The sequence below is a fragment of the Oncorhynchus gorbuscha genome, linkage group LG02 (assembly GCF_021184085.1).
Source record: "Oncorhynchus gorbuscha isolate QuinsamMale2020 ecotype Even-year linkage group LG02, OgorEven_v1.0, whole genome shotgun sequence".
Taxonomy (NCBI): domain Eukaryota; kingdom Metazoa; phylum Chordata; class Actinopteri; order Salmoniformes; family Salmonidae; genus Oncorhynchus; species Oncorhynchus gorbuscha.
The window spans coordinates 14,618,889-14,631,434 of NC_060174.1; the positions used below are offsets into that span (position 1 = coordinate 14,618,889).

Here is a 12,546-nt window from a genome sequence, read left to right on the forward strand (position 1 = left end):
TTGTTGAGTCGAGTGTTGGAGGCAATTTTATAGATGACATCACCGAAGTCGAGGATCGGTAGGATGGTCAGTTTTATGAGAGTATGTTTGGCAGCATGAGTGAAGGATGCTTTGTTGCGATATAGGAAACCAATTCTATATTTAATTTTGGATTGGAGAAGCTTAATGTGAGTCTATCCAGACACCTAGGTATTAGTAGTTGTCCACGTATTCTAAGTCAGAGCCATCCAGAGTAGTGATGCTGGACGGGCGAGCAGGTGCGAGCAGTATCGGTTGGATAGCATGCATTTAGTTTTACTTGCGTTTAAGAGCAGTTGGAGGCCACGGAAGGAGAGTTGTATGGCATTGAGCTCGTCTCGAGGTTAGTTAACACAGTGTCCAAAGAGGAGCCAGAGGTATACAGAATGGTGTCGTCTGCGTAGAGGTGTATCAGACAATCACCAGCAGCAAGAGCAACATCATTGATGTATACAGAGAAGATAGTCGGCCCGAGGACTGAACCCTGTGGGACACCCCAAAGAGACTGGCAGAGGTCCGGACAACAGTCCCTCAGATTTGACACACTGAACTCTATCAGAGAAGTAGTTGGTAAACCAGGCGAGGGAATCTTTTGAGAAACCAAGGGTGTCAAGTCTGCCAATAAGAATGTGGTGATTGACAGAGTCTAAAACCTTGGCAAGGTCGATGAATACGGCTGCACAGTAATGTCTTTTATGGATGGCGGATATGATGTCGTTTAGGACCTTGAGCGTGGCTGAGGTGCACCCATGACCAGTTCTGAAACCAGATTGCATGTATGGTGGGATTCGAAATGGTCGGTAATCTGTTTGTTAACTTGGCTTTCGAAGACCTTAGAAAGACAGGGTTGGATAGATATAGGTCTGTAGCAGTTTGGGTCTAGAGTGTCTCCCCTTTTGAAGAGGGGGATGACCGCGGCAGCGTTCCAATCTTTGGGAATCTCAGACGATAGGAAAGAGAGGTTGAACAGGCTAGTAATAGGGGCTGCAACAATTTCGGCAGAAAATTTTAGAAAGAGAGGGTCCAGATTGTCTAGCCCGGCTGATTTGTAGGGGTTCAGATTTTGCAGCTCTTTCAGAACATCAGCTATCTGGATTTGGGTAAAGGGGAAATGGTGGGTGCTTTGGCGGGTTTCTGTGGAGGGTGCCGGGCAGTTGACCGGGGTAGGGGTAGCTAGGTGGAAAGCATGGCCAGCCGTAAAGAAATGCTTATTGAAATTCTCAATTATAGTGGATTTATCAGTGTTGACAGTGTTTCCTAGCCTCAGTGCTTTGGGCAGCTGGGAGGAGGTGCTCTTATTCTCCATGGACTTTACAGCGTCCCAGAACTGTTTTGAGTTAGTTCTACAGAATGCAAATTTCTGTTTGAAAAAGCTAGCCTTAACATTCCTAACTAGCTGTGTATAGTTGTTCCTAACTTCCCTGAAAAGTTGCATATCACGGGGACTTTGTGCTGGTCAAGAGCAGACAGGTCTGGAGTGAACCAAGGTCTATATCAATTCCTAGTTCTAAATTTTTTGAATGGGGCATGCTTATTTAAGATGGTGAGGAAGGCACTTTTAAAGAATAGCCAGGCATCATCTACTGACGGGATGAGGTCAATGACATTCCAGGATACCCCGGCCAGGTCGATTAGAAAGGCCTGCTTGCAGAAGTGTTTTAGGGAGCGTTTGACAGTGATGAGGGGTGGTCGTTTGGTCGCAGACCCATTACGGATGCAGGCAATGAGGCAGTGATCGCTGAGATCTTGATTGAAAACAGCAGAGGTGTATTTGGAGGGTGAGTTAGTTAGGATGACATCTATGAGGGTGTCCGTGTTTACGGATCTGGAGTTTTACCTGGTAGGTTCATTGATAATTTGTGTGAGATTGAGGGCATCAAGCTTGGATTGTAGGATGGCCGGGGTGTTAAGCATGTCCCAGTTTAGGTCACCTAGGAACACGAGCTCAGAAGATAGATGGGGGGCAATCAATTCACTTATGGTATCCAAGGCACAGCTGGGGGCAGAGGGAGGTCTATAGCAAGAGGCAACAGTGAGAGACTTGTTTCTGGAAAGGTGAATTTTTAGAAGTGGAAGCTTGAATTGTTTGGGTACAGACATAGATAGTAATACAGAATTCTGCAGGCTATCTTTGCAGTAGATTGCAACACCGGCCCCTTTGGCAGGTCTATCTTGGCAGAAAATGTTATAGTGAGCAATGGAGATTTCATGGTTTTTGGTGGTTTTCCTAAGCCAGGATTCAGACACGGCTAAGACATCCGGGTTGGCAGAGTGTGCTTAAGCAGTGAGTAAAACAAACAAATTTAGGGAGTAGGCTTCTAATGTTAACATGCATGAAACCAAGGCTTTTACGGTTACAGAAGTCAACAAATGAGAGCACCTGGGAAGTGGGAGTGGAGCTAGGCACTGCAGGACCTGGATTAACCTCTACATCACCAGAGGAACAAAGGAGAAGTAGGATAAGAGTACGGCTAAAGGCTATAAGAACTGGACATCTAGCACGTTCGGAACAGAGAGTAAAAGGAGCAGGTTTCTGGGCACGATAGCATAGATTCAAGGCATAGCGTACAGACAAAGGTAAGGTAGGATGTGAGTACATTGGAGGTAAACCTAGGCATTGAGTAATGATGAGAGAGATATAATCTCTAGAGACATTTAAACCAGGTCATTACATATGTAGGAGGTGGAACAACATGGTTGGTTAAGGCATATTGAGCAGGGCTAGAGGATCTACAGTGAAATAAGACAGTAATCACTAACCAGGACAGTAATGAACGAGGCATATTGATATTAGAGAGAGGCATGCGTAACCAAGTGAACATATTGGTCCAGTGAGTGATTGGGCTGACTGGGAATAAGGCGATTCAGACAGTTATCAGGCTGATGCTAACATGCTAACAGTTAGTAGGACGGGGATAAACAAGCTAGCAGTTAGCAGACCGGGGCTGGCAAGCTAGCATTTAGCAGACCGGCTAGCAATTTAGCCTTTGGGGGTAAGTCCGCGATGGGGGTAAGTCTGTTTTTGCCACTTCGTACAGTGACGTCGATAGACCAGTCGTGGAGTTAGTAGGGTTCCAAGTAGCTCTAGGTAGCTAGCAGGCCTAGCAGGTTAGCAGAATGTGCCTTCAGTGGGCGTTGCGCCTGAGGGGCCTGTTAGAATCCTCGGGCAGATTATGTCGGTATTCCAGTCGTAGAGGATCAGTGGGGTTCCGTGCCCCGTACCGGCAGTAGAAGGGGTCCAGATATTGTAGCCCAGGAGTGAGCCGGGTGATGGGTCTAGCATGGGCTAGCCCCAGGCTAGTTGGTGCTAGCTCCGGGACGGAAACGTTAGCCAGGAGTAGTCAACCCGGGTTGCGGTTAGCTAGCTGTGATGATCCAGATGAAAAGTTTCAGAGTTTATGGTAGGAATCCAGGGATATGGAGAGAAAAATAGGTCCGGTATGCTCTGGTTTGAAACGTGTTGTACGAACTGGCGAGAGCTTTCCGAGCTAAAGGTTAGCTGATGACCGCTTGCAGTGGTTAGCTGACCAATAGCTGGTAGCTAGTTAGCTAGCTAGCTTCAGTTGAGGTATTCCAGTTTGGAGGTAAATAGAAATACGGTAGGAAAAAAGAGATCCACACCACATTGGATGAGGCGGGTTGCAGGGGACTATTTTGAAGTTGAGGTTTAGGAAAAATATTAAAAAGAACGCGAAGAAAAATATATATACACATGGGACGAGACAAGACAAAGACGTCTGACTGCTAAGCCATCTTGGATTCAGGAATGGAATCATGAATTACATGGAATCATGTATTAAACAAAAAAGTGTGAAACAAATCAAAATATATTTTATATTTTAAATTCTTCAAAGTAGTCACCGTTTGCCTTGATGATGGCTTTGCACACTCTTGGCACTCTCTCAATCAGCTTCATGAGGTAGTCACCTGGAATGCATTTCAATTAACAGGTGCGTCTTGTTAAAAGTTAATTTGTGGAATTTATTTCCTTCTTAATGTGTTTGAGCAAATCAGTTGTGTTGTGACAAGGTAGGGGTGGTATACAGAAGATAGCCCTATTTGCTAAAAGACCAAGTCCATTTTATGGCAAAAACAGCTCAAATAAGCAAAGAGAAATGACAGTCCATCATTACTTGAAGCATGAAGGTTAGTCAATGCGGAAAATTACAAGAATTTTCAAAGTTTCTTCAAATGCAGTCGCAAAAACCATGAAGCGCTATGATGAAACTGGCTCTCATGAGGACCGCTACAGGAAAGGAAGACCCAGAGTTAACTCTGCTGCAGAGGATAAGTTCATTAGAGTTTACTGCACCTCAGAAATTGGAGACCAAATAAATTCTTCACACAGATCCCTAAATCAACTGTTCAGAGGAGACGGGTTGAATCAGGCCTCCATGGTCAAACTTCTACAAAGAAACCACTACTAACAGACACCAATAATAAGAAGAGACTTGATTGGGCTAAGAAACACGAGCAATGGAAATTAGACTGGTGGAAATCTGTACTTTGGAAATCTGTACGATTTTTGGTTCCAACCGCCATGTCTTTGTGACACGCAGAGTAGGTGAATGGATGATCTTTGCATTTGTAGTTCCCACTGTGAAGCTTGGAGGAAGTGGTGTGATGGTGCTTTGCTGGTGACACTGTCTGTGATTTATTTAGAATTCAAGGCACACTGAACTAGCATGGCTACCACAGCATTTTACAGTGATATGCCATCCCATCTGTTTTGCGCATAGTGGGACTATAATTTGATTTTCAACATGACAATGACCCAACTCACCTCCAGGCTGTCTAAGGGCTATTTCACCAAGAAGTAGAGTGATGGAGTGCTGCATCAGATGTACTGGCCTCCACAATCACCTGCCCTCAACCCAAATGAGACGGTTTGGGATGAGTTTGACCGCAGAGTGAAGAAACAAGCAGCCAACAAGTGCTCAGCATATGTGGGAAATCTGTCAAGACTGTTGGAAGCTGGTTTGGAGAATGCCAAGAGTGTGAAAAGCTGTCATCAAGGCAAAGGGTGGCTACTTTGAAGAATCTCAAATATAAAATAGATTTAGATTTAATTAACACTTTTTTTGGTTACTACATGATTCCATATTTGTTATTTCATAGTTTTTAATGTCTTCACTATTATGTAGAAAATAGTCAAAATAAAGAAAAACACTGGAATGAGTAGGCGTGTCCAAACTTTTGACTGGTACTGTGTATATGAATATATATACATATATATACATATATACATATATATACATATATATCTATATATATATACATATATATACTGTATACACCGAACCAATATATATATATATATATATATATATATATATTGGTTCGGTGTACACAGTATATATATATATATATATTATTCATATATATTTTAATATATATATACTGTATTTACACTGAACCAAAATATAAACGCAACATGTAAAAGTGTCCCTTGTTTCATGAGCTGAAATAAAAGATCCCAGAAATGTTCCAGATGCACAAACAGCTTATTTCTCTCAAATGTTGTGTACAAGGTGTGGCATGTCAAGTAGCTGATTAAACAGCATGATCATTACACAGGTGCACCTTGTGCTGGGCACAATAAAAGGACACTTTAAAATGTGCAGTTTTGTCACAACACAATGCCACAGATGTCTCAATTTTGAGGGAGCGTGCAGTTGGCATGCTGACTGCAGGAACACCCACCAGAGCTGTTGCCAGATAATTTAATGTTAATTTATCTACCATAAGCTGCCTCTGTCATTTTAGAGAATTTGGCAGTACGTCCAACTGGCTTCACAACCGCAGAGCTCATGTAGTATGGTGTTGTGTGGGCGAGCGGTTTGCTGATGTCAATGTTGTGAACAGAGTGCCCCAAGCTACGGACAACGAACACAATTGACTGGAAGCTGAAAATGTCCCAGTTCTTCCTTGGCCTGCATATTCACCAGACATGATAGCCATTGAGCATGTTTGGGATGCTCTGGATCGATGTGTACAACAGTGTGTTCCAGTTCCCGACAATATCCAGTAACTTCGCACCACCATTTAAGAGTGAAATAACATTCCACTGGTCACAATCAACAGCCTGATCAACTCTATGCGTACGAGATGTGTCGCGCTGCATGAGACAAATGGTCACACCAGATACTGACTGGTTATCTGATCCACACCCCTAACTGTTTTTTTTAAGGTATCTGTGACCATCTATATTCCCAGACATCTGAAATGCATAGATTAGGGAATAATGCTTTTATTTCAATTGACTGATTTCCTTATATGAACTGTAACTCAGTAAAATATTTGTATCTTTTTAAATGTATATTTTAGTTCAGTATAAATAAGAAGGGGAGCAGAGAGTGGAAAAGGTGAGAAGATACAGGGAGACATAAAGGAACAGTGTGTGTGTATTACAGAGTGAAGCCACTGAAGCACCGGAGGAGGACCCTGAGGGATTTACAGCCCACCAGCCTAAGGCATTGCAGAATGACACACACACATACACACACACACAAACACACGCATGTGACGAACATTGACACACTAAGGGGTATACACACACACACACACATACACATCCTGTCATAAATATGTACAGGATATAGGGTGTGGAACACACACATACGCCTCTTGGACTATTCCTGCGGGCGCCCTATGTCCCCCCACCCCACGGTTTTCAATGTGTTAGCATTTATGCCATTGTTAATCCCATCATTGTTAATCCCATCAAGACAGATGGCCTTTGTAAAAAAGTATATGACATCGGAAGGTTTTTCTGACCATCCCAGGCATTCTAAAAAATGTGACCACGTGAGATAGAAATGCACAGAAAGACAGACAGGGAAGACTCAGGACGCACACGATTCTCACCCTCACATACACAATCCTGCATTTTTACCAGCACGCAAACAACCCTGCATTCTCACTCTTGACACACACGTTCCCACACACACTCTCCTGTCAGTCCACTTCCTCCCCAAACATACTATATGTCTCTAGCAGAGAAGAAAAGCTGTGTTCAGTCACAGTGCTAAGAGTAGGGAGGGTATCAGGGACAGGGTAAGCGTGTGTTACAGGAGTGTTGGCACCAGTCGGGTAGAGTGTTGGCAGTTTACAGCAGTACGTACCAGTTTCCACTTCGTGCCAGCTGCTGGCCTGGCTGCCGCTGCCCGGGGAGCGCCCTTGACCTGGATAGTAGGACTCTTCTCCTGGACTGTCCACCTCGTCCTCCATACACTTGATCCTCTTGGCCGAGCTGGACGGGGACACACACATGGACAGATGGACACACACACACACACACGCACACACACACACACACACACACACACACACACACACACACACACACACACACACACACACACACACACACACACACACACACACACACACACACACACACACACACACACACACACACACACACACACACACACACAGAGACCAGGGTTAATGTCTGATAGTTAAATAATGTTTTAAGTGCTATACAAAGAACAATCTACAGAAATGTATCTGTCATTTTCAATTTTCAGAAATCCTATATTCAGTTTGATGCAAACTTGCTGTCTAGTCTCCATGTGGTTCCACCTGGAACCAGTCAAACACTGAAGCTGCCCCCCCCAGCCACACACTGAAGCTGTCCCCCAGTCAAACACTGAAGCTGCCCCCCAGTCACACACTGAAGCTGCCCCCAGTCAAACACTGAAGCTGCCCCCCAGTCACACACGGAAGCTGCCCCCCAGTCAAACACTGAAGCTGCCCCCCAGTCACACACTGAAGCTGCCCCCCACAGTCAAACACTGAAGCTCCCCACAGCCACACTGAAGCTGTCCCCTCAGTCAAACACTGAAGCTGTCCCCCCAGCCACACACTGAAGCTGTCCCCCAGTCACACACTGAAGCTGTCCCCCCAGTCACACACTGAAGCTGTCCCCCCCAGTCACACACTGAAGCTGCCCCCCAGTCACACACTGAAGCTGCCCCCCAGTCACACACTGAAGCTGCCCCCCATTCACACACTGAAGCTGCCCCCCCAGTCACACACTGAAGCTGTCCCCCAGTCACACTGAAGCTGTCCCCCAGTCACACTGAAGCTGTCCCCCAGTCAAACACGGAAGCTGCCCCCGCAGTTACACACTGAAGCTGTCCCCCAGTCACACTGAAGCTGTCCCCCAGTCAAACACGGAAGCTGCCCACCCAGTCAAACACGGAAGCTGTCCCCCAGTCAAACACGGAAGCTGTCCCCCAGTCAAACACGGAAGCTGTCCCCCAGTCAAACACGGAAGCTGCCCCCCAGTCACACACTGAAGCTGTCCCCCAGTCACACTGAAGCTGTCCCCCAGTCAAACACGGAAGCTGTCCCCCAGTCAAACACGGAAGCTGTCCCCCAGTCAAACACGGAAGCTGTCCCCCGAATCAAACACGGAAGCTGCCGCCCCAGTCACACACTGAAGCTGTCCCCCAGTCACACTGAAGCTGTCCCCCAGTCAAACAATGAAGCTGCCCCCCAGTCACACACTGAAGCTGTCCCCCAGTCAAACACGGAAGCTGCCCCCCAGTCAAACACGGAAGCTGCCCCCCGCCCAGTCAAACACTGAAGGTGCCCCCAGTCACACACTGAAGCTGTCCCCCAGTCAAACACGGAAGCTGTCCCCCAGTCAAACACTGAAGCTGCCCCCCAGTCACACACTGAAGCTGACCCCCAGTCACACACTAAAGCTGTCCCCCAGTCAAACATGGAAGCTGTCCCCCCAGTCAAACACTGAAGCTGCCCCCCAGTCACACACTGAAGCTGCCCCCAGTCACACACTGAAGCTGCCCCCAGTCGAACACGGAAGCTCCCCCGTCAAACACTGAAGCTGCCCCCCCAGTCAAACACTGAAGCTAACCCCCAGTCAAACACGGAAGCTGCCCCATCCCCCCCAGTCACACACTGAAGCTGTCCCCCAGTCACACACTGAAGCTGTCCCCCAGTCACACTGAAGCTGTCCCCCAGTCTTACAATGAAGCTGTCCCCCAGTCACACACTGAAGCTGTCCCCCAGTCACACTGAAGCTGCCCCCCAGTCAAACACGGAAGCTGTCCCCCAGTCAAACACGGAAGCTGTCCCCCAGTCAAACACGGAAGCTGTCCCCCAGTCAAACACGGAAGCTGCCCCCCAGTCACACACTGAAGCTGTCCCCCAGTCACACTGAAGCTGTCCCCCAGTCAAACACGGAAGCTGTCCCCCCAGTCAAACACGGAAGCTGTCCCCCAGTCAAACACGGAAGCTGTCCCCCAGTCAAACACGGAAGCTGTCCCCCAGTCACACACTGAAGCTGTCCCCCATTCAAACACTGAAGCTGTCCCCCAGTCAAACACGGAAGCTGCCCTCCCCCAGTCAAACACGGAAGCTGCCCCCAGTCAAACACTGAAGCTGCCCCCCGTCACACACTGAAGCTGTCCCCCAGTCAAACACGGAAGCTGTCCCCCAGTCAAACACTGAAGCTGCCCCCAGTCACACACTGAAGCTGACCCCCAGTCACACACTAAAGCTGTCCCCCAGTCAAACACGGAAGCTGTCCCCCAGTCAAACACTGAAGCTGCCCCCCAGTCACACACTGAAGCTGCCCCCAGTCACACACTGAAGCTGCCCCCAGTCAAACACGGAAGCTTCCCCCAGTCAAACACTGAAGCTGCCCCCCCCCCCAGTCAAACACTGAAGCTGACCCCCAGTCAAACACGGAAGCTGCCCCATCCCCCCCAGTCACACACTGAAGCTGTCCCCCAGTCAAACACTGAAGCTGACCCCCAGTCAAACACGGAAGCTGCCCCCAGTCACACACTGAAGCTGTCCCCCCAGTCACACTGAAGCTGTCCCCCAGTCAAACACTGAAGCTGACCCCCAGTCACACACTAAAGCTGTTCCCCCAGTCACACTGAAGCTGTCCCCCAGTCAAACAATGAAGCTGTCCCCCAGTCACACACTGAAGCTGTCCCCCAGTCACACTGAAGCTGTCCCCCAGTCAAACACGGAAGCTGCCCTCCCCCAGTCAAACACGGAAGCTGTCCCACCAGTCAAACACTGAAGCTGCCCCCCGTCACACACTGAAGCTGTCCCCCAGTCAAACACGGAAGCTGTCCCCCAGTCAAACACTGAAGCTGCCCCCCAGTCACACACTGAAGCTGACCCCCAGTCACACACTAAAGCTGTCCCCCAGTCAAACACGGAAGCTGTCCCCCAGTCAAACACTGAAGCTGCCCCCCCCAGTCACACACTGAAGCTGCCCCCCAGTCACACACTGAAGCTGCCCCCCAGTCAAACACGGAAGCTTCCCCCAGTCAAACACTGAAGCTGCCCCCCAGTCAAACACTGAAGCTGACCCCCAGTCAAACACGGAAGCTGCCCCATCCCCCAGTCACACACTGAAGCTGTCCCCCAGTCAAACACTGAAGCTGACCCCCAGTCAAACACGGAAGCTGCCCCCCAGTCACACACTGAAGCTGTCCCCCAGTCACACTGAAGCTGTCCCCCAGTCAAACACTGAAGCTGACCCCCAGTCACACACTGAAGCTGTCCCCCAGTCACACTGAAGCTGTCCCCCAGTCAAACAATGAAGCTGTCCCCCAGTCACACACTGAAGCTGTCCCCCAGTCACACTGAAGCTGTCCCCCAGTCAAACACGGAAGCTGCCCCCCAATCACACACTGAAGCTGTCCCCCAGTCAAACACTGAAGCTGTCCCCCAGTCACACTGAAGCTGTCCCCCAGTCAAACACTGAAGCTGTCCCCCAGTCACACTGAAGCTGTCCCCTCAGTCAAACACGGAAGCTGCCCCCAGTCACACACTGAAGCTGCCCCCCAGTCACACACTGAAGCTGTCCCCCAGTCACACTGAAGCTGTCCCCCAGTCAAACACTGAAGCTGACCCCCAGTCACACACTAAAGCTGTTCCCCCAGTCACACTGAAGCTGTCCCCCAGTCAAACAATGAAGCTGTCCCCCAGTCACACACTGAAGCTGTCCCCCAGTCACACTGAAGCTGTCCCCCAGTCAAACACGGAAGCTGCCCTCCCCCAGTCAAACACGGAAGCTGTCCCACCAGTCAAACACTGAAGCTGCCCCCCGTCACACACTGAAGCTGTCCCCCAGTCAAACACGGAAGCTGTCCCCCAGTCAAACACTGAAGCTGCCCCCCAGTCACACACTGAAGCTGACCCCCCAGTCACACACTAAAGCTGTCCCCCAGTCAAACACGGAAGCTGTCCCCCAGTCAAACACTGAAGCTGCCCCCCAGTCACACACTGAAGCTGCCCCCCAGTCACACACTGAAGCTGCCCCCAGTCAAACACGGAAGCTTCCCCCAGTCACACTGAAGCTGCCCCCCAGTCAAACACTGAAGCTGACCCCCAGTCAAACACGGACGCTGCCCCATCCCCCAGTCACACACTGAAGCTGTCCCCCAGTCAAACACTGAAGCTGACCCCCAGTTAAACACGGAAGCTGCCCCCCAGTCACACACTGAAGCTGTCCCCCAGTCACACTGAAGCTGTCCCCCAGTCAAACACTGAAGCTGACCCCCAGTCACACACTGAAGCTGTCCCCCAGTCACACTGAAGCTGTCCCCCAGTCAAACAATGAAGCTGTCCCCCAGTCACACACTGAAGCTGTCCCCCAATCACACACTGAAGCTGTCCCCCAGTCAAACACTGAAGCTGTCCCCCAGTCACACTGAAGCTGTCCCCCAGTCAAACACTGAAGCTGTCCCCCAGTCACACTGAAGCTGTCCCCTCAGTCAAACACGGAAGCTGCCCCCAGTCACACACTGAAGCTGTCCCCCAGTCAAACACTGAAGCTGTCCCCCAGTCACACTGAAGCTGTCCCCCAGTCAAACACTGAAGCTGTCCCCCAGTCACACTGAAGCTGACCCCCAGTCAAACACTGAAGCTGCCCCCCAGTCAAACACTGAAGCTGCCCCCAGTCACACACTGAAGCTGTCCCCCAGTCAAACACGGAAGCTGCCCCCCAGTCACACACTGAAGCTGTCCCCCAGTCACACTGAAGCTGTCCCCCAGTCAAACACTGAAGCTGTCCCCCAGTCACACACTGAAGCTGTCCCCCAGTCACACTGAAGCTGTCCCCTCAGTCAAACACGGAAGCTGCCCCCCAGTCACACACTGAAGCTGTCCCCCAGTCAAACACTGAAGCTGTCCCCCAGTCACACTGAAGCTGTCCCCCAGTCAAACACTGAAGCTGTCCCCCAGTCACACTGAAGCTGACCCCCAGTCAAACACTGAAGCTGCCCCCCAGTCACACACTGAAGCTGTCCCCCAGTCAAACACTGAAGCTGTCCCCTCAGTCAAACACGGAAGCTGCCCCCCAGTCACACACTGAAGCTGCCCCCCACAGTCAAACACTGAAGCTGCCCCCCACAGTCAAACACTGAAGCTGTCCCCCAGTCACACACTGAAGCTGTTCCCCCATTCAAACACTGAAGCTGTCCCCCATTCAAACACTGAAGCTGTCCCCCAGTCAAACACTGAAGCTGTCCC

General features: G+C 49.5%; 1 protein-coding gene across 2 annotated transcripts in view; it reads right to left on the reverse strand.

The window, feature by feature from the left end:
• LOC123997602 (nuclear factor 1 A-type-like) overlaps positions 1–12,546 on the reverse strand; it is a 241,295-nt gene that overhangs the window by 69,476 nt on the left and 159,273 nt on the right. For both annotated transcript variants that reach the window (XM_046302019.1, XM_046302013.1), the window contains exon 6: positions 7,143–7,270. In XM_046302019.1, coding sequence (XP_046157975.1) covers positions 7,143–7,270 — 128 coding nt within the window. The remainder of the gene's footprint in view (positions 1–7,142; positions 7,271–12,546) is intronic.